The sequence below is a fragment of the Pongo pygmaeus genome, chromosome 15 (assembly GCF_028885625.2).
Source record: "Pongo pygmaeus isolate AG05252 chromosome 15, NHGRI_mPonPyg2-v2.0_pri, whole genome shotgun sequence".
In the NCBI taxonomy this organism is placed as follows: Eukaryota; Metazoa; Chordata; class Mammalia; order Primates; family Hominidae; genus Pongo; species Pongo pygmaeus.
Window position 1 is genome coordinate 73,209,021 of NC_072388.2, and position 22,026 is coordinate 73,231,046.

General features: G+C 50.3%; 1 protein-coding gene across 13 annotated transcripts; it reads right to left on the reverse strand.

The window, feature by feature from the left end:
• Positions 1-1,983: 1,983 nt before the first annotated feature.
• Positions 1,984-21,751, reverse strand: ABCD4 (ATP binding cassette subfamily D member 4). 13 transcript variants are annotated; one of them, XM_063651850.1, is made up of 20 exons: positions 21,610-21,735; positions 18,038-18,132; positions 16,155-16,273; positions 15,554-15,681; positions 13,945-14,084; positions 12,356-12,472; positions 11,879-12,004; positions 11,172-11,222; positions 9,186-9,280; positions 8,781-8,902; positions 8,584-8,675; positions 8,320-8,409; positions 6,315-6,523; positions 6,051-6,142; positions 5,504-5,540; positions 4,736-4,785; positions 4,225-4,277; positions 3,833-3,909; positions 2,719-2,834; positions 1,984-2,547 (listed from the first exon to the last, which is right to left on the reverse strand). In XM_063651850.1, the coding sequence occupies exons 2-20, from the start codon at positions 18,115-18,117 to the stop codon at positions 2,479-2,481; spliced, it is 1,863 nt and encodes a 620-aa protein (XP_063507920.1). In that variant the 5' UTR covers positions 18,118-18,132; positions 21,610-21,735; the 3' UTR covers positions 1,984-2,478. The 13 variants fall into 13 exon arrangements, 10 of the variants coding, with proteins under 10 accessions (XP_063507920.1, XP_054303854.1, XP_063507921.1 ...); XM_054447879.2 differs by lacking the exon at positions 18,038-18,132 and having other exon boundaries at positions 21,610-21,751; XM_063651851.1 differs by lacking the exon at positions 18,038-18,132 and having other exon boundaries at positions 16,155-16,197; positions 21,610-21,729.
• Positions 21,752-22,026: the final 275 nt, after the last annotated feature.

The window sequence follows — 22,026 nt, forward strand, 5'->3', positions numbered from 1 at the left end:
TTTTACCATATTGGCCAGGCTGGTCTTGAACTCGTGACCTTGTGATCTGCCCAACTCGGCCTCCCAAAGTGGTGGGATTACAAGCGTGAGTGGGAAAGCTTTTTTTTTTTTTTTTGAGACGGAGTCTTGCTCTGGCACCAGGCTGGAGTGCAGTGGCACGATCTCGGCTCACTGCAACCCCCGCCTCCTGGGTTCAAGCGATTCTCCAGCCTCAGCCTCCCGAGTAGCTGGGATTACAGGCATGTGCCACCACACCCAGCTAATTTTTTTATTTTTAGTAGAGACGCGGTTTCACCATGTTGGCCAGGATGGTTTCGATCTCCTGACCTTGAGATCCACCCACCTCGGCCTCCCAAAGTGCTGGGATTACAGGCATGAGTCACCATGCCCGGCCAGGGAAAGCTCTTGTTCAGTTTGGGACATGTTGGGTTTGAGGTGCCTTTACTAGACACACATTGACATGTTAAGCCAACAGTGGATACAGATGACAAAAGATGGCTTTTCTGCCTGTCCTGCAGCCCAGGATCCTCCAGAAGAGTGATGGGAAGCCTATGGCTATCTTTATGTCTCATCCACATGGTCACTGTAGATTCCTGGGTGGCCAAAATGGGTCTTAAGTTTGGGAAACTATTTGCCTGGCTGATGTACGATGCATTTAAAACAAACATTTTGTCCATAATGTACTATGAAGGACACAAGACCTGTTTTTCCTCCATGCATGTTTATATCGACTCATCTAAGAGCAGTCTCCTTCTCTGACATGAGGGAGGGATAGAGGTGCAGAGTGTGCCCCTAGCAGTAGCTTTCTTGGGCAGTTTCTGTGACGGAGAAGGCGGAGTGTTAAGAACAGAACAGCACTGGGAACCAGTCAGAGGCAGAGGAAGCAGCAAATGCAAAGACCCTGAGATAGGAATGAATTGGTCTCCAGAATAATCTGGATGCTGGGCATAAGAGCTCCTGCCTGTGGTCCCAGCTACTTGGGAGGCTGTGGTGGTAGGATCACTTGAGCCAGGGAAGTCAAGGCTGCAATAAGCTGTGATTGTGCCACTAGACTACAGCCTGGGCTACAGAGTGAGGTGTGAGACACTGCCTCAAAAATAAATAAGTAAATAAAAAATAAAAATAAACAAAATAACTTGGCAGCAGCAGCAGCATCTGTGAAAAAGGCTTAGGAGCTGAAGAAGTCAGTAAGGATAGAGTAAGTCATTTTTAAGTGGTACCAAGAAGGCATTAAATAATCTTACATTTTACAGTGAGAAAATACAATTCTCACTCCATCTTTCTAATTTTATTAAGGAGAAAAATCTCAGTTGAGTGCCAGTCCGTCTAACTCCTCACCTCCCTTTTTTACAAAATGAACAAGCCTCAGGCCCAGAGTCTATGCAGGCAACAGCATCTAGTCGTAAGTTAATAACACTGATGGTTTTTCTTGTATTTATTTTTAGTTACTTTCCATTTATGTTAAGTGTAAAATTTCACTTAAAAATCCATTTAAACTTAAAAGGTGAGTTTGTTTTTAAACATATTAACTAACTCAAGTACTAGAAGTACAGAAGCCTGGCAAAAATTATGAAGGTAAGGAAGGTAATACGTAGACAACTGAACTGGAGGGGCACTGGTCTGAGTTAGGACTTTGGGCACAGTAACTCCACCTCATGCTTTGTGTTTTCTGGGTTTTGTCTAATTTGCTGTTGTTGTTCCCTAATATAGACTATTTTTTTAAAAAACCCAACCTTATTTTGGCTAAGGGGAAAGGGATTTACTTTCATTTGGGTTAAGGTAGGACAGACCAAAGGCCCCTAGAGGTTAGTGGTTCAGGTTCTAACTACACAACACTGACAAGTGGAAAGGGAGATGTGGGGAGAAGTGAAAAACCCTGGGCAGAAGATTCCAGAACAGCAGAGCGTGCTTCCCTTCCTACCAAGCTCTCAAATACAAATCTGGAGATTCAATAAAAAAGATCATTGCATGATAGAGAAGACAGAAGGCTGTAATTCTTTTTAATGTTTAACTTTTCTTTGTAAAAAACTTATAAAAAAACTTAAATGGTCAGTTAATTAAAGTTAAAAATCTATTGCTGCACAATTTAACTGATTAAAAGATTTCCAGATCTCTTGACTCCAAGAGATCTCTTTCCACCCTGACCTTTCATTTCTTACAGATCTCACACTTCTAGATTTCTCTTTAGCAAACATGATCTGAAATCATTTGTAGGTAATCAGCACTTCAAGCATATGGAGGCTCTGGCTGAGGCAGCAGAGTCCTGGGAGACTGAACACTGGGAGACTCAGTGTCCCCCACAGAAACCTAGACCTGGGCTCAGCCCACCACTGCCAGGGCTCCTGCAAAGGACTTATGTGGCTCCTGCACGGGATCTATGTGGCGAACCTGAGCTCGATCTTCGCTGTCAGTCCTCCTGGTCTCTCCTGAGGGCTGCCGACCCGCCAGAGTGTGGTTCTCCTTCCAAAAGCCAGAGCTTCATTCCACTTTGATTCTCATCAGCTCCCATCTTCCTCCTCCACAGAGTTTCAGAACCAAGGAATGAAACTACAAGAGACCACCACCACATGGAGATCAGGCTGCCCTGGCCGCCGGCACAGGAGGCCACTCGGTTCTCTCTGCTACTGCTACTCCCCGTTTTGAGGGGCCTCTGGCCCTGGCCAGGCTGAGCCTTTGGATTCTTTCTCCTCCTCAGGCCATCCTTGTGAGCACGGGTACCTTCTCAAGGCTCTGCCGATGTCCCACACTGATGAACGTCATCCCCAGCTGCTGGCCGATGCGATAGAGCTCACTCTCCACCTCCTCTGTCAGGGCACTGGTGGCTTCATCAAGCACTGAGGGCAGAGCACAGAGCAAGAGATCAAAGCCCTGCCCTCTGCCGCCGCTGCTTCTCCTCCCACCCATACTCAACCCCAGCTGGGACCCAAGGGAGGCTGAAAGCTGCTCTGGCTTCCAGAAGCCCTGACTCAGGGAGAAGGATGGGCCAGAGGAGCAGAGGGCCAGACTCTCTGAGGGAATCGCCTGTGAGCAGCTGCATGAAATCTCTCAGCTTCTACAGATAAGCACCAGCCACTCCCTGGGACCACTCAATCCAGGGAATCCCAGTCCCCCGCAAGGATGTCAGTCTTTGGAAAAGTCCACACCCATCCCCCTGCCAGACACAGCTTGGTGGGAGAGGAGGATGGGTGCCCATTCATTTGATGGTGGAGCCAGAGGAGCATAAAATTATAACCCTTCAAGGTTGGCTCCTGGCTCCAGCTGCTGCCAGGCAAAAAGCTTATAAGCTGGGCATAGTGGTTCATGCCTGTAATCCCAGCACTTTGGGAGGCCAACGTGGGAGGATGGCCTGAGTCCAGGAGCTCCAGACCAGCCTGGGCAACATAGCATGACCCTGTCTCTACAAAAATAAAAATAAAAAAATTAGCAGGGTGTGGTGGAACATGCCTGTAGTCCCAGCTACTCAGGAGGCTGAGGTGGGAGGATGACTCAAGCCTGGGAGTTCCAGGCTGCATTGAGCCATGACTGTGCCCCTGTACTCCAGCCTGGGTGACAGAGTGAGACTGTCTCAAAAAAAAAAAAAAAAAAAAAAAAAAAAGAAAAGAAAAGAAAAGAAAACAGAAGAAAGCTTATGAGCTGGCAGTACGGCATATTCAGTGTTACTCTGAAGATGCCAAGCACTGTTTACACGGGCAGGGCCTGCTGTCCTCTCCAGCAGGGAATGCGGAGAAGCCCAGTCATTCACAGGTGTGCCTGGGTGCCTGTGAACACATGCTGCTACACCCGTTGAGTGCAGACAGTGCATGGCATGTGCAGCCACAAGGCGAGACCTCACCTGCGTACTTCGGCTGCAGGTAGAAGAGTCGGGCAAAGGAGAGCCGTTGCATCTCCCCCGGGGAAAGAACATCATACCTGAGGAAAGGGAGGAGAGAGGACTGCTAGAGGAGGAAGAATATAGCTTGGCTTTTACCTAGAATGGTCTGGGTAGGAAGAGGTTTCTCTGCACAGAGGTGAGCCCCAGGAGACAGAAGCCCCTCCCCTTTCAACCACAGGCCTACAGCCCTCACAGAGTGAGGCAAAACTCTGTTCCCAAGGGCATAAACTTGCACCCGATTGACCAGCCAAACATCTGGACTTTGGGGTCAGGAGCCATTCCATTCCTTGACAGGGACCCTGAAACCCACTGTCTTTATGGTGGGGCTATCTCTGGAGCACCCAAGCTCTTACCAGTTCCAGTCCACCTGCTGGTCCAGACCCTCTGTCCTTGCCACCAAGTTGGACTGTAACAGACCCAGAGGGCACGATGTCCATGAAATGGCCAGCCCTGCTACCTGCCATCATGGGGAACCTCCCTCACTCCCCAGCACACACACAAACCTCTAAGACAAATATATGCCCCAGTGGCATACCAAGGTGGGGGACTGTGTGGGACAGTCTGCCCCAGGCAGAGAGGAATATTCTACCAATGACACTGTTTAGACTTGCTGGAGCATGGTGACAGTAAAAAGCAAACTGCCTTCGTCAATCCTATTTTTATTTTAAAATTCTCCAATGAGAGCACTACCCCCTTCGTGCCTAAACCTGGCCAACAGCACACACTGTCAACTGATACTCCCATTCTCCACCCCAGGTTCAGACTTCCAGTCCTGGGCCCAGGCACAGCAGGGCCAGCACCTGCCTACCTGTAGCTGGTGCTCCCAGGTGGGCTCGGGTCCTGAGGGTCCCTGCCCCCACTTACCAGTCCTGCTAATTCCAAGAACCTCAAGATCCTCTCATCATCAGCAGAACCTGCACAACAGAGAAGCCGTCTGCAAAAAGCCAGAGCCTCCTGGCTGGTCAAAATAGACAGCGCAAGGCTAGGCACAGTGGCTCACGCCTGTAATCCCAGCACCTTGGGAGGCTGAGGCGGGTGGATCACAAGGTCAGGAGATGGAGACCACCCTGGCCAACATGGTGAAACCCTGTCTCTACTAAATATACAAAAATTAGGCAGGCGTTGTGGCATGCACCTGTAGTCCCAGCTACGTAAGAGGCTGAGGCAGGGGAATTCCTTGAACCTGGGAGGTGGAGGTTGCGGTGAGCCGAGATCACACCACTGCACTCCAGTCTGGGTGACAGAGTGAAACTCCATCTCAAAAAAAAAAAAAAAAAAAAAAAAAAGAATAGACAGGGCACATCATGGATGGCAGGGGTGGGGGCCCCAGAATGCTGGGCGAAGGCTTTGAAACCACAGGTTGCAGCCCTTGATAAGGGAAGGGGTAGGTGAAGGAAGGCATCACTTTCCTTGTCCCAACGGGCGTCTCTCCTTAAGGACAGAAAGACAGAATGAGGTAAGATCTGGGTGCAGACCCCAAAACAGTCAAAGGAAGAGGAGAGGAGCCCCTCTTCCTTGAATCAGCAGCCTGGCTGGAGCCTCTCCCAAAGGGCACAGGTGAGGCCACAGTCAGGTAGAGCAGGGACAACCACGACAGAAGGAGAGGACGTGACCTAAGGAGGACCAGCTCACCTGAGTCGGGGTAGACCTCCTTCAGGGGATATATCACCTGAGAAAAGAAAAAAACCACACCAGCCTAGGAGGAGGGCGAGCAAAAGACGGAGCTGCACACAGCCCACCCTCCCTCCAGAACCCACTGGAACTTCCCAAGGAGGAGAGGTGGGAACACCTGGCCTGGGTCAGATGGGAGAGGCTCTGGTCCGCAGACAGTGGGGCAAGGTCCCTACAACCTTCAGAAGTGTGTTTAGGGGGAAGAGTCTGACAGCCTCCTGAGGGCAGGGGCCCCAGAATCCGACCTCGGGTGTTTGACATACGTGTGTGGTATCTGGCGTGAGTCCTTGCCCCATTTACCTGCCTCAGGAGCTGCTCTGAGTAGTGGGCCCAATCCATGGATGAGAATAGAAGGTTCTTAGGGCCAGCAGTTCCCAGGCCCAGGCTACTTCACCACCTCACCTTTTGCCCTGACTCTAGGGCCTGAGACTTGTCACAGTGCCAGAGGTCCCAGCTGTGGGTGGGCGGGGTTGAGGAGGGAGGAGTGGGCCCCCTGAACTAGGCTGACCTGCTCCCGAAGGGTCCCGTCAGTGAAGAACGGCTTTTGTGGCAGGAATAGCACCCCATGGGGCCCAAAGTCCGTCAGCATCTGCACTGAGCCTGCAGAGCCCACAGAAACCTCCATTGTGAGATCTCCCAGAAGAGGCAACTGCCTGTCTCCTCTCTTCCTTGTTCCCCAACAGAAAAGAATGGATTCTACCACACTGTCCCCGCCTTCACCCCACCCCTAGGGCCCAGGCTGGATCAGAGGCAGGGAGGGCATGGCTCTCACCCCGTGTACTCGTCCAGAGGCCGCCCAGAACCCGGAGCAAGGAGGTCTTGCCAGTGCCTGTGTTGCCTGTGATGAGCAGGCTCTGTCCGTCAGAGATCTTTAGGCTCAGATCCTTAATGAGGGGTTTGTCAGAGGAGGGGGCAGAGATGGAGACCCGCTCAAGGAGAAACGCTGTGTCTGCTGGCTCTGCCGCTGGCCACCGTGGGGCTCTGTGTCAGAGAAGAGACGGGGCATGAGGAAGATGAGCAGGGTCACTATTGCTGTGCGGGAGGCACTTCTCCCGGGAGCTACCACCTGTGGATTGTTATGGGCTGACTTGCATCCTCCCAAAATCACATGCTGAAGCCACAGCCCCTCAGTGACTCAGAATGTAACCGCATTTGGAGGCAGGGTCTTTTTTTTTTTTTTTTTTTTTTTTGAGAGAAAGTCTCGCTGTCACCCAGGCTTGAGTGCAGTGGTGCGATCTCGGCTCACTGCAACCTCCGCCTCCTGGGTTCAAGCCATTTTCCTGTCCCAGCCTCCTGAGTAGCTGGATTACAGGTGCCCACCATCGCGCCCATATTTTTAGTAGAGACAGGGTTTCGCTATGTTGGCCAGTCTGGTCTCGAACTTGTGACCTCAGGTGATCCGCCCACCTCAGCCTCCCAAAGTGGTGGGATTATAGACGTGAGCTTCCGTGCCCAGCTGGAGGTAGGGTCTTTAAAGAAATGATGTTAACATGAAGTCGTTGGGGTGGGAGCGTAATCCAATATGACTGGTGTCCTCTTAAGATAGAGGTGGCAGGGGCACACACATACAAACGAAAGGCCACGTGAGGACACAGCAACAAGGTGGCCACCTACAAGCCAAGGAGTGGCCTCAGAAGAAACCAACCCTGCTGACAACTTGATCATGGACCATAAGCATCCAGAATTGTGAGAAAATTAATTTCTATTGTTTAAGCCACCAGGTTTGTGGTTTTCTGTCATGGCAGCCTGAGCACATTAATACAGGGGTAGGGGTGGAACTTCTACTCTGTGCCTGGCTGGACAAAGCCCCTTATGGGACTGATCTTACTCAGTCTAATGCCCATGAGTCTCAAATATCATCACAGATGAGGACACTAAGAGTCAGGTGGCTAAGCAACTGCCCAGGTCACAGAGCGGTATTCAACTAATTCTAATGCTGGTGGGTCTTCATGGCATCACAGTGTGACCAGAGTACTAGTAACAAGAATGGGAGTGGTTAAAGCTAAATGGTTCTGGAGTTTCTGGCTCTGCATGGATGCCTGGCTCCCCACAGAACAGCAATTCCAGTTTCCTACAGACCCTCCTTCATGCCTAGCCTCTGGACTCCTGGTTGTATGAAGCTTTCATTTGGAACAGAAGCAACAGTTAAGGTATTAGCTCCTAAGAAAAGCAAGTTGGGTGTAGGCCCTGGAATTCAGACTGATTTTTGAAAGCTTATGATGTGGCCACTGTCCAAGCACTTTCCATGGATGATGATATCTAATCCTTACAACAAGTGAAGGAAGTTCATTATGACCTCCTTTTCAGACATGAAGAAACAGACAGAACAGTTAGGTAATCTGCCCAAGGCAAGTGTGGAGATCAAACAAATCCTGAATGCACAGAAATATCACAGATCCACGCAGACACACGAATACAGACATCTCTGGGGCTGAGTGAGGTGGGGGAACAAAGACAGACATGCCCGAAGGAAAGGGGCAGGGAGAGGAATCAGCAGGAGGAGGAAGCACAGGAAGGGGAGGACACTGCAGATTCCTGTTATCTCAGGCAGGTGTATGTACTTTGCTTCCATTGGCTAGGGGAATGGTGTAAATTAACACAACAGATGCCGGAACAGCAACATCGACTGTGAACTTACATGTACCTGGCATTCCATTTCCATTTACTCCTCACAACTCTGCTGCCCAGTTGGGAAAGGGCAGGGCTCCAGGGTAACCCAAGCCAGGTGATGCCACAGCCTGCAGCCTCAACTACTGCTCTGCCAGCCCGCTACTCACGTGTCCAAGCCCCACTCGCTCTCGCCCAGGATCTCGCAGTCCTGCGACTTCAGGGACATGTCCAGAAGCGTCTCCTGAAGCTGCCCAATTCTGAACAAGAAAAGAAAATCTGAGGCATGGTCTGGGGGCCAGGTGAAGGTGAATTCCTTTTCCTATTTCACACCCACGAATACATGGTATGTCTCTGTTCCTTTTTTCACTCAGCCACTTCTTCCAGCAGCACACACTTTGCTCAGGAGCCAGAGGGGTGGGACATGGCCTCACCTGTGCGTGTAGCCAGCCACATCCGAGAGCGTCGTGGACAGGTCGATGAGCTGGGTGAAGCAGCTGATGAGGTAGATGCACACAAAGGCATTCTGGACAGGATGGGGAGAGGTCAAGCAGGTCTCGACTCTAGCCCACAGACACTGGGCCAAGGACAGAGAGGGACAGCATGAGGGATCACCAATAGGGAGTCTCACCTTGCTGACCAGGGTGCTAAGCTCTGCGGGACTCAGGTCTCCATAGACCCCGCTAAAAATGGGGATTGCGATGACAACGTAACTCAGGATGCTGCCCAGATAGTCAAAGGTGTTGATGCCGACTGTAGAAAACAGATGTATGAGACACCCAGGAACCATCCACATGCCCTGCAGGGGACACAACCCTAAGACAGGGAGCAGGACGCCAAGTAGGGCCACGTGGCCTCCCTGGATCCTCATTCTCCTGAGGACACTCACAGAAAGGCAACAGCCCCCCCCCCCGTCCCCAGTTAATTCCTTCATCACGGCACATTTATCCTTGCGGACAGGAGGTAGAGAGGTGTGGGAAGGGAAGCAGACCAGTCCAACCCCACGGTTCCCACTTCCCTGGGCCCCCTCGCCTACTGTATAGCCAGAGCTCTTTGGACATCAGCTCCCTCTGGGTCTGAAGGAGTCTCTGCAGCCTGCGGTCTGTCCTCATGTGCTCCACATGCCCAGCTCTGATAAGGAAAGGCTGGGATGTCCACAGGGCTGGAGAGGTTCAGCCAGGTTGGGGGGCCCCCTGTCCCATATCACACCCTCCTTTAGAAACCAAGGCCATCCAAATGATCTTGGTCTCAGGCTCTGTCTACTGCTAGCACCCATTCACGGCTTCAGTTATGCCTTATGGTACTGTCTGTGTGAAGAACATAAACTCTAGAGTTGGGCAGACCTAGTTCAATTCCTGGCTCTGGCCAGTTACTAGCTGCGTGACACAGGCAGGCTACTTATCCTCCAAGCCTCAGTTTTTTAAATCTATAAAATGGAGCCAATAATACCTATGTAATAGGTTAGAGTGAGAATTAAAAGTTTCTAAATATAAAGTGCCAAGCACATAAGGAGCCCTCAATAAATAAAAACTATTGTTAAATAAACATACACAGAGCGGTCACTAGGTGTACCAGGCGCTGCACTAGTTAGCTAGTGCAATAAAGAGATGAGAAAATTATCTCTGTCTTTGAGGAGCTCTCAGTCCAGAGGGCAGGCAGGCACACTGCATTCTTCACTTGGAATCAGGAGTACTAAGTGTGCCCTCAGGGCCATGGCAGCAGATAGGCTTAGCCATTAAGGGAGTCTGGGAAGGCTCTCCAGAGGAAGTGATCTGGGGTTTCAAGGATGGGAAGAAATTTGCTAGGCAGAAAAGGTGGAGGGAGATTTCAGATTTTGCACAGAGGCCACAGAAGAACTCATCTGAAACTCTATGAACTAACCTGCCTTCCCAAAGCTTCATGAGCAGAGGTTGCAGAATCCAAAAGCAACTTTTTTCTTTTTTTGAGACGGAGTCTTGCTTTGTCATCCAGGCTGGAGTGCAATGGCAGGATCTTGCCTTACTGCAACCTCCGCCTCCCGGATTCAAGCAATTCTCCTGCCTTAGCCTCCCGAATAGCTGGGATTACAGGTGCCCGCCACCACGCTCAGCTAATTTTTTGTATTTTTAGTAGAGATGGGGTTTCACCATGTTGGCCATGGCTGGTCTCAAACTCTTGACCTCAGGCAATCCACTTGCCTCGGCCTCCCAAAGTGCTGGGATTACAGGCATGAGCCACCATGCCCGGCCTCCAAAAGCAACTTTTTTACACACCCAGCCCTGCCCACCTCATAACCCGACCCCAGTGCAGATTCCCAGTATTCTTGGTGCCCTTAAGTGGTGGAGGTTGCAAACTGCAGCAGAGACTGAGAAGCAAAGGTCCCAGGGCTATCACATCCACCCCAAATACAGGTGAGCCAAGGAGTAGCTTCCACTTCTTAAACGCAAACCTCTGCCTGCACTATGAATCCTAACGCTGATTTCAGAGGCCTCACATAAGGCAGAGCACAGGGACCGGTTCTGGCCCTGGAGGTAAGGGATGGAATTTCATGCTGTTGCTGCTCCTGCTGCTGCCGTCAGGAGACCAGATGCTTGGCTCCATTAGACAGCATTGTGGGGAGCAGGTCTCCTGGTTTTCTGAGAAGCTCCCGTTCCACCCCACGCTACAGAGACAAAGGATCAGGCTTGAACCTCAGGCACTGGCAAGAAAGCTTCTTAACAGACAGAAGAGCAGAGGCAGAGGGATGTCTTATAGTCACCAGCAAGAGGATGAAGCATTCATTCATTTGACAATTTCAGGCCCCATGCTAGGCCACTAAGACTAAAGCTGGCCACAGTAAGGAACCACCAGCTTCAGAAGCAAACCCCTGGACCTAAGGATGAGGCAGACAAGGGCAGGGGGAGGTAGAGGGAGAGGGTCACAGCCAAGTGTGACAACACTCAGCCCCTGAGCTCGGTGGTGGTGGGACGGTTGTAGGATTCATCTTTCCTTCTCCACTCTCAGCTCTGGCAAGGCAGAAGGGGAACCATCTCTCCAGACTCACCTGTAGAAAGCAGCAGGCTCCGCATTCACCCGAATCTGCATGTGCTTGAACCTGGGTGGACCAAAGGGAAATGTGTGCTGACAACAGGGAGTACTGGCCTCACTCTTGTTGGAGTCCTGGATCACGAAGACCCCCCCAAGTGGAGCCCGGCTCTGCCTCAAAACCGTGGCTGCCTCAGTCTGACCCTTTCCTGGACTGTTATGGGATAGAAAACCCCAGGGCTAGGTGGTGTGGCAGGAGCTCTGCAGAAACAGGGCTGCCCCTCAGCTTTCTGCAGAGAGGACAGGGGTATTCCTGCTCACAGCATCTCCTCCTCCCAAGGCCTGGCCCGAAGGAGGGGGACAAGAAGCACAGGGTAGGCGCTGGATCCACTGGCTGCCACGACCAACTGATCCAAGACAGGGCGGTTATGCCAGGGCAGTGAGAAGGCCAAGAGATGACAGTGACGATGGTGATGGCCAGCCAGACACGGTTCTCAGACCTTCTCAGGTATGATTTCATTAATCCTCCTAATTCTCTCAGTAGGCAATGGTACCATTTCCACTTTAGAGACAAGAACATTGAAGCTTGGAGAGGTTAAAGACCTCTCCAAGATCACACAGCTAGTAACAGGCACAGCTAGGATTTGAGCTTAGGCAGTCTTACTCCAGATCCCCTTCCTTAACCATTATGCCCCAGCCCAGAAACCTCAAGTGAGGGAGACACACCTAAAATCTCCCTCCAGCTTCTCCTGATGCACCAGCTTCGTCACAATGGGGCCCATCAAAGTTTTGTTCACCATGGTCCCCAAGATGAAATACCCGAAGATGCTCACAGGCCCGAGCCAGCCTGTGCTGAAATAGAGAGAGGGAGAGAGGAAGGGAGAGGGTGTAGGGTGAAACCTGTCCCCACACGCCTCAGCCCTGAGTCCTGTTCCCTCTCGGGTAGCCCCTGTCCAATCTGAGTGGCGCAGTGGGCCCTCTGCTCCTATGTGGGGGCATCTGGTATGAGCTCTCAGAGCCAGGATACCTGTGACACTGCAACAACACAGGGCCAAAGGAAGGGCAGGGGCCTGAGCACGTGGGATGGGAAGACTCCGTAAGGTACAGTGGGAGGGGAAATAAGCTTCTCTTGGACCTTGACCTGGGAGAGCTGACTGAGGGCCCTCTGGGGAAACACCAGGCTGGGGAGGAGGGAGGCTTCACCTTTGGAAGCACTGGTAAGTGTAGTAGACGAGGGTGAACGGGGAGATGATCAGCTTGCTGGCCATGCTGCTGAGCTGCCGGCAGAATCGCTCCACATCCTGGCTGATGCGCTGGTCCCTGGAGCCAGTGACACAGAGTAGCTGGACCCAGGGAGATGGGCCCAAACGTAGAGAGAGCAAGAAACTTTCACATCACCTCTGCTCTTGACCTTGCCTCACAGTGCTGTGAGCACTGACCCTACGGGAAGAGGGAACCAGACAAGGCTGGTTTCCTAGGGGCAACTAAATCCCGGGGCCTTTAAACAAGGTTCTAGAGAGTTGCATCTTACGGTGCCTCAGTTAATCCCCTGAAAAAGTGGGAACTGAAAGGTCCAGCACCCAGGGGCCTGAGCCAGCTCTGAGCAGAGCCAAAGAAAAACTTGAAGGTAGATGAGCTGTTCTGGATGATCAAGAAAACTATCCCCTTTGTCTCAATCCTCCCAAATTTCTCTTATATGAGCCCTAGCCTGGCCCCTTTAGTTATCTGGCTGTGAAAGCTCCAGGCTGTGAGGCACACCTGTAGTCCCAGCTACTCAGGGGGCAGAGGCAGGATGGAAGCCATAGCCATCAGAAAGGGGCCTAGAAGTTAGGCAGCAGCAGCAGCCTCCCACGCATCTTTGCACCAAAGCTCAGCTTGAGCTGAGAGGCACCCCAAGCAACAAAGTGCTTGCTAGGAAGGTGGTGAGAGAGGGGATGGGTGTGAAGGAGACCCCGTATGTCTCATCTCACCACTAGGGCCATACTGACTCCTATTCCTAATGAGCGACGTGACCTTGGGCAAGTCACTTGCAATCTCTGGGCTTCAGCTTCCTCATCTGTAAAATAACAATAGCTAACTTACACTGGAACATTTGCTATGTGTCAGGCACTGTACATGTGCATTACATGAATGATATTTCATCCTCGCTACACCCTTTGAGATAGGAACTATTATTCTCATTTTACAGAAGGGGAACCTGGGGCTTGGTGACTTTAAGAGTTATAACCTGAGTGGTGATAGAATGGAGATTTGAATCCTAGACTGAGTCCTGGATAGCGGTAATTTTTTTACTGATGAAAATCTAAGAGCTGGTTTTTCTAGCAAGGACATTTTCTTTAGAACCCTCTAAAGAAACCCCTTAGTCTTCTTACTGGAAGACTAAGATATAAAGTATGAAAAGGACAAAAGAAAGCTGCTCCTAACATTTTTTTTTTAAGAGATGGGGTTTTCTGCTATGTTGCCCAGGCTAGAGTACAGTGGCTATTCCCAAGCGTGCTCACGGTGCACTACTCCTGGGCTCAAGTGATCCTCCTGCCTCAGCCTCCTGAGTTGTTGGGACTACAGGTGCATGCCACTGCACCTGGCAGGCTTCTTCTTTTTAGCTGCCTATTCACAGCCCTGCAGCTTCTCCAGGAGTCCTTTGCAGGGCACCCTCCCCCATGATTCTGGGCAGCAGCATTTGAAAACGACTGTAGACGATCTCCTTGGTGTCTGCCACCAGGAGTCTCCAGGGCTAGGCCAGATGGAAGGGACCACACAGAGTGTAGAAAGTACTGAGTTGGGGCGCCTACGGGTTATCGATGTCATCCCGCAGCACGTTGAGGGTGTAGTACACACGGCCCCGGAAGTAGAGGCGGTGGAGGTGCTCAGTGAGGTCCTTCCTCCAGCTCACATACAGCAGGTTGCAGGTGAACTGATCAAAGCTCTTCAGCTGTGCAGTGAGGGAAGCAAGGGGAAGGGAGAGATGGCTTCCTGAAAATCTCAGCTCAAAGCTCAAGGCTGGCAAGAGCCTCCGCTGACCCATCCCAGCCCACTCTGACTCTGATTACTCCGTCCACTCAGCACTTTTCTTGTTTAAATCATCAAGTCATGGGACTTTCCCTTCCTCACTCACTCACGTGTTCATTCCTTCACCAAATTTTTTTTCTTTGAGATGGAATTTTACTCTTGTTGCCCAGGCAATGACGCGATCTTGGCTCACCACAACCTCCGCCTCCCAGTTTCAAGCGATTCTCCGGCCTCAGCTTCCTGAGTAGCTGGGATTACAGGCATGCGCCACCACGCCCAGCTAATTTTGTATTTTTAGTAGAGATAGGGTTTCTCCATGTTGGTCAGGCTGGTCTGGAACTCCCGACCTCAGGTGATCCGCCTGCCTCGGCCTCTCAAAGTGCTGGGATTACAGGCGTGCGCCACTGTACTCAGCCACCTTCACCAAATATTAAAGGGCTTACCAGAGGCAAGACCCTCTTTCTACACTGTCTTATTTGAGAGTAGATGAGCTTCTGAAGATTGGAGACCATATTGTCGATTCCATTTATGTTCTTACTCCTTTGTCCCCCAAGCTTGGGACAGAGATTTGTATGCATAGGTGCTTACTGACCAAAGACCCAACAAAAGTGGCCACGGTACGACAAGAAGTGGCTTCCCCAAGAAAACAGGCAGCACAGCCTAGCAGACAGCATTAGGCTTGAGTTCTGGTACAGCCCTGAGTCTCATCATTTACCATTTCCAGGGCACCTATGTGCTAAGCACTAGGGACATTATGAGCTCACAGTTTAGCCAGAAAACAATTACAAGCGTGTGAGGAGTGTTACAGCGAGGTAAACTCAAGGAATTCGTTAAGTACAGAAAAAGGGCAGAGTTTGGTGGAGGAGACACAAAGGAGAAAGCTGAAGAAGACTTGAAAGAGGTGACAACGGAGGGATGATGAAAAGTGAGCAGGTGGTAGCCCCCCTACTGAATGAGGGGTAGGGGAGGAGGCCATTCTGCAAGAAAGCACTGTTCAAAGGCTGGGAGGTGTGACATGGTGCCAGGGTGAGTCACGGCCTCGGTCCTGCAGAGGAGCAGCAGCAGCTCTGGCTGCCGAGCCGTTTTAATGAGCTGCCGGAAACAAGGGTTCTAGGAAGGAAAGGGGCAATGATCAGTTCTGCTAAATGCTGAATTAAACCAGAACCTGTGGCCTGGGCCCTGGAGTGGAAACATCTGAGGAATCAGTCCCACTTGGGCCAATAGCAAGATCAATGTGCTTAATAAAGGCAACTATCCCTTTAGTTCCCAGAAAAGGGAGGAAACACACCCCCACAGCTTGCTTCCTGTTTCCTGGAGGCTAAGTTCCACTAGGCATTACGCTCACACTGGACTGGAGAGGAAGAGAGACACAGAGAGAGAGAAAGATCTTACCGTGGAGTTCAGAACAATGAGCATGACAGCCAGGAATGTCAGAGTCTTAAACCCTTCCAAGTCTTTGTTTCCCAGGACCCCATAGTACTGACTGGGGATCAAGCCAACCCGGTAGATCACAAATTGCTCTGAAAGGAGGGAGAGGAGTAAGAAATCAGTGATGAGGGGTTAAAAAGAAGGGAGGCTTCTTCCTGAGTCCCTGCCTCATCAGCACCCCAAAGAGATGAAAAGGGGCCGGGCGCGGTGGCTCACGCCTGTAATTCCAGCACCTTGGGAGGCTGAGGCGGGTGTATCACCTGAGGTCATGAGTTCGAGATCAGCCTGGCCAAGATGGTGAAACCCTGTCTTTACTAAAAAATACAAAGTTTAATCGGGCATGGTGGTGGGTGCTTGTAATCCCAGCTACTCAGGAGGCTAAGGCAGGAGAATCGCTTGAACCAGGGAGGCAGAGGCTGCAGTGAGCTGAGATCATGTCACTGCACTCCAGCCTGGGCAACAAGAGACAAACTCTGTCTCAAAAAAAAAAAAAAAAAAAAAAAGATTGAAAGGGACCCCAAACCAGAGCTCCCCTCCCTCCTCTAGTCTGGGCTCACTCACTCACCCAGGAGGGTCAGGCACAAAAGGGTCAGGAACATCAAGGCATTCTGTGACGACCAAGAAGGAAACAAAACCTTCAGTATCTGCAGGAACCGCTGGAGAAATTGCAGATCTAACCTGGGCCTGAAGAGAAGGTGGGGAGGCAGAGAAAAGCCCAAGACAGTAATTAAGCCTTAGGGAGTAGTTATTAAGCTTATCCACATTGTTCTGTAGAGGGTCCAGGCCATGCAGAAAGAATGGTTTCCAAATGCTGAAGATGGTAGGCTGGGAACAGACCACGGATACAAAGGAAATTCTTGGGCCAAGCGTGGTGGCTCATGCCTGTAATCCCAGCACTTTGGGAGTCCAAGGCAAGAGGATTGCTTGAGGCCAGGAGTTCAAGACCAGCCTGGCCAACATGGTGAAACCCCATCTCTACTAAAATCACAAAATCAGCTGGGCATGGGATTACGCCTGTAATCCCAGCTATTTGGAAGGCTGAGGCAGGAGGATCGCATGAACCCGGGAGGCGGAAGTTGCAGTGAGCTATCAAGCGAGACTCCATCTCAAAAAACAAACAAAACCGTTACTGGCAGATGATGTGATCGTTTACACACGAAACAACCAAATCAATAGACAAACTTGAAAATAAAGAATTTACCAATGTCATTAGATATACAAATATCAATAGTGTTCTTCTATACCAGCAATAATCAATTAGAAAATATAAAGAAAATAAGATGTAATTTACAAATGCAAAAAACCTACAGAAAAACTATCCAATATCCAGGAGATAACTTTTAAAAGGAACATATTGGCTGGATGCGGTGTCTCACACCTGTAATCCTAGCACTTTGGGAGGCCGAGGCCGGTGGACTGCCTGAGCTCAGGAGTTCGAGACCAGCCTGGGCAACACAGTGAAAACCCATCTCTACTAAAATACAAAAAATTAGCCGGGCACGGTGGCGGCGTGCATCTGTAGTCCCAGCTACTCGGGAGGCGAGGCAGGAGAATGGCGTGAACCCAGGAGGCGGAGCTTGCAGTGAGCCGAGATCGCGCCACTGCACTCCAGCCCGGGCCGACAGAGAGAGACTCCGTCTCAAAAAAAAGAAAAAGAAAAAGAAAATAACATTAGACATTTTAGAGGGAAAATGAAAAGCTCTATTGTAGGACATGAAAGAAGACCTAGAAAGACAGGGTTGGCATGACCCAACATTATGAAGACCTCAGTTGTTTTGTTTTGTTTTGTTTTTGAGACGGGGTCTCGCTCTGTTGTCCAGGCTGGAGTGCAGTGGCGTGGTCTCAGCTCACTGCAACCCCCACCTCCTAGGTTCAAGCGATTCTCCTGCCTCAGCCTCCTGAGTAGCTGGGATTACAGGTGCCTGCCACCATGCCTGGCTAATTTTTTGTTTTTGTTTTTTTTTTTTTTTTTTTTTGAGACGGAGTCTTGCTCTTTCACCCAGGCTGGAGTGCAGTGGCGCGATCTCGGCTCACTGCAGGCTCTGCCCCCCGGGAGTTCACGCCATTCTCCTGCCTCAGCCTCCCGTGTAGCTGAGACTACAGACGCCCGCCACCTCGCCTGGCTAATTTTTTGTATTTTTTTTTTTTTTTACTAGAGACGGGGTTTCACCGTGTTAGCCAGGATGGTCTCGATCTCCTGACCTCATGATCCGCCCGCCTCGGTCTCCCGAAGTGCTGGGATTACAGGCGTGAGCCACCGCGCCCAGCCAATTTTTTGTATTTTTAGTAGAGACAGGCTTTCACCATGTTGGCCAGGCTGGTCTCAAACTCATGATCTGCCCGCCTCAGCCTTCCAAAGCACTGGGATTACAGGCATGAGCCACCGCGCCTGGCCCGAAGACCTCAGTTCTAACAAAAGTAGTCTATAGGTCGGGCGTGGTGACTTACCTCTGTAATCCCAGCACTTTGGGAGGCCGAGGCGGGTGGATCACTTGAGCCCAGGAGTTCGAGACCAGCCTGGGCATCATGGCAAAACCCTGTCTCTACAAAAAATACAAGAATTAGCCAGGCATGGTGGCGCACACCTGTAGTCCCAGCTACTCAGGGGGCTGAGGCAGGAGGATTGCTTGAGCCCAGGAAGTCGAGGATGCAGTGAACAGAAATCTTGCCACTGCACTGCAGCCTGGGTGATAGAGCACGACCCTGTCTCAGAAAAACAAAAAACAAAAGCAATCTATAAATTCATTGTAATACCAATCAAAAGCAGGACTTCTCTGAGGAACTTTGTATGGAAATATAAAAAGTCCATAGCTCTCCGTCTCAAAAAAAAAAAAAAAAAAGGTCCATAGCTTAGGGCAATTATGAAAAACAGGAGAGGAGGAGGAAGAGACCCAAACCATCAGGTTATTAAGACATATCAAATTACAGCGCTAGAATACTATAATACTAAAGTATAGTATTAATACAACAACGAAAAGACCAACGGGACAGACCAAAAAAACCTACAAAAACCACACACAAAAAACCCACAAAAACAAACACCTATGTTCACATAGGCACACAATAGAGGTTACATCACAAGAAAGGACACATTAATACTAACAACTGCCAACACTTATTAAGCATGCATTACGTACCCTATTCTAAGTGTTTTACATGTATAATTCATTTAATGGCCACGACCCTAGGAAATAGTGACTATATCCTATATTATGGATGAGGAATGGAGGCAAAAAGGGGTTAAATAACTTGTCCTGTGTCACCCACCTGGTGAGTGGCAGCCTTAGAGCCTGAACACAGTCAACCTGCTCCAAGAATCTGCGCTCTTAACTACGCTATACAGCTTCTCTAATTTTTAACTAATTAATTAGTTATTAATTGGGCCAGGTTGGTGGTAATCAAAAACAGTGGAAAAAAATCTTAGGTCATTATCTCAAACCATTTACAAAAATAAACTTAAGGCCAGGTGCAGTGGCTCACGCCTGTAATCCCCACACTTTGGGAGGCTGCGGCGGGTGGATCACCTGAGGTTAGGAGTTTGAGAGCAGCCTGGCCAACATAGTGAAACCCTGTCTCTACTAACAATACAAAATTAGCCAGGCGTGGTGGCATGCACCTGTAATCCCAGCTACTCGGGAGGCTGAGTCAGGAGAATTTCTTGAACCTGGGAGGCAGAGGTTGCAGTGAGCCGAGATTGCGCCATTGCAACAAGAGCCTGGGCAACAAGAGCAAAACTCCGTCTCAAAAAAAAAAAAAAAAAAAAAATTAAAAATTAAAAATGGATTAAAAATCTAAACGTGAAAAGTAACACTATTATGTTAATAGAAGGCAATGTAGAAATATGTCTTAATGAAGATACCTTAAAAACCTATACAGGGGAAAACTGATGAATTTAACTTCATTAGAGTTAAATGTTTTTATTCAACACAGTGCCATAGATTAAGTTAAAAGACTTGGAGGTGGTATCTGCAGAGTGCAAAACCAACAAGGACTTAAAATCTTTTTTTAATTTTTTTTGAGACGGAGTTTTGCTCGTTGCCCAGGCTGGAGTGCAATGGCGCGATCTCAGCTCACTGCAACCTCGGCCTCCCCGGTTCAAGTGATTCTCCTGTCTCAGCCTCCTGACAAGCTGCAATTACAGGTGCATGCCACCACGCCTGGCTAATTTTTGTATTTTTAGTAGGAGACGGGGTTTCATCATATTGTTCAGGCTGGTCTCGAAATCCTGACCTCCGGTGATCCACCTGCCTCGGCCTCCCAAAGTGCTGGGATTACAGGCGTGAGGCACCGCACCCAGCCTAAAATCTTTTTTTTTTTTCTTTTTGAGACAAGATCTTGCTCTGTTGCCCAGGCTGGAATGCAGTGGTGTGATCTCAGCTCAGGGCAACCTCTGCCTCCCGGGTTCTAGCGACTGTCCAGCCTCAGCCTCTTTAGTGGCTGGGAGTACGGGCATGCGTCAACACGCTCAGCTAATTTTTGTATTTTTGGTAGAGATGGGGTTTCACCATGTTGCCCAGGCTGATCTCGAACTCCTGGACTCCAGTGGTCCACCCACCTCAGCCTCCCAAAGTGATAGGATGACAGGTGTGAGCCACCGGGCATGGCCAGGATCTAAAATCTAGAGCCTACAAGAATTCTTGCAAGCCAGGAACACAGGAAATCCATAGAGAAGTGGGAAGGGATATAAACAGGCAATTCAAAAAAGGGAAAACCCACGTTTAATAAACACATGAAAATGCAGGCCGGGCGCAGTGGCTCACATCTGTAATCCCTTTATGCACTACCCGTTGGGAAGTGTAATCCCTGCACTTCGGGAGGCAGAGGCGGGTGGATCACCTGAGGTCAGGAGTTCAAGACCAGACCGGCCAACCCCCCCATCTTTACTAAAAATACAAAAAATTAGCTGGGTGTGGTGGCGCGCGTCTGCAATCCCAGCTACTCAGGAGGCTGAGGCAGAAGAATCGCCTGAACCCGAGGCGGAGGTTGCAATGAGCTGAGATCATGCCACTGCACTCCAGCCCGGGCAACAAGAGCAAAACTCCATCTCAAAAAAAAAAAAGAAAGAAAGAAAATGTACACGATGGGATACCACCTTACACCCACCAGACTGATAAACATTACAAAACCAACCACCACTGAACGATGGAGGGATACTGGGAAACAGGAAGCTTTATGCACGGCCCGTCGGGAAGCATAAACTGGTGTGACCCCTCCAAAGAACAATCCAGCAAAATTAGATATGACCAGGACCCAACTCTGGGGTGGATACCCAGAGAAATGCAACAATATGCACAAGGAGACAACTGCCAGAATATTCATTACAGTGTGGCTTGTGGGGCTGTCAATATTAGAAAAAATCTAGGTATCCACCACTAGGGGAATAAGTCTATGCACATAACACCCACCACGCAAGCACTCAGAAGTGAAAACGAGATGACTAGCATGGATGGACTCAAAAACACAATGTTGAGGAAAAAGGTTTAAAGAAAAATCACAGCATATTATACTGAAGAATTCGAAACCACTATATAGATTTCAAAGTAACACTTGCACAAATTTACACAAGGTGGACCGTAAAGCCACTTATATAACACACCAGAGTGGCTGTCTGAAAAGGGGAGTGAAAGGGGTCTGGGAATAGGAACGAAGAGAGGAAGTGATAAAATAAACAAGGAGCCTTGCATTGGCCCACAGGGTGTCAAGAACTGAGAAGGATCAACTCAATTTTGTGCACCTGAGGTTCTTTTTTCAAAAAAAGAATGCCAGTTGCGAGGGAGAGGGTCCCCCACCGCAGGAGATGGCACAAGTCCGGCCAAGAACGGAGGGGGCCGCGGCCGGTGCGGAGCGGCCTCGAGCGGCGGGAGGGCGGACGCCCCTTCGAGAGCTCCTCTTTCTCTCAGAAGTCACGGGGGCGAGACGGGGGCGCCAGGGCGGCGGACGAGGCACGGAGGGCAGGAGAGCCCATTCCCCACAGCCCGGAACTCCTGCTCCCAAACCTCCTCCCCGACCGCCCTCCTTACCTGGCGCCAGCTCCGGGCGCGGGCCCCGGGATCGCCATGACCTGAGACCCGAGGGACTCTGGAGCCCGGCGGCCCCGAGTTCACTACCCGGCAGAGTCCGAGGATGGGCGGGGCCCCGGCTACCACAGAGACGGCGTTGGATAGAGAGGAAGGTGCGGGAGTCGCGGCTTCTCCCGGAAGCGACCGACGTCTCTAAAAGTACCAGAGAGTGGACTCGGCTGACCCGGCGGCTATAGTGCCCCCATATTTTCTGGGAGACTTCCCTTTTGACAATAGGTATCCGAGAGTGTAACTACTTTATGGCAAGTATTTTAGATTCTGAGTATAAAAGATGTTTTACATATTCTCCCAGAGAAGCCAGCATGATCTTTAAAAAAGTATAAATTAGGCTTCCAGCTGGGCGCGATGGGTTACTCC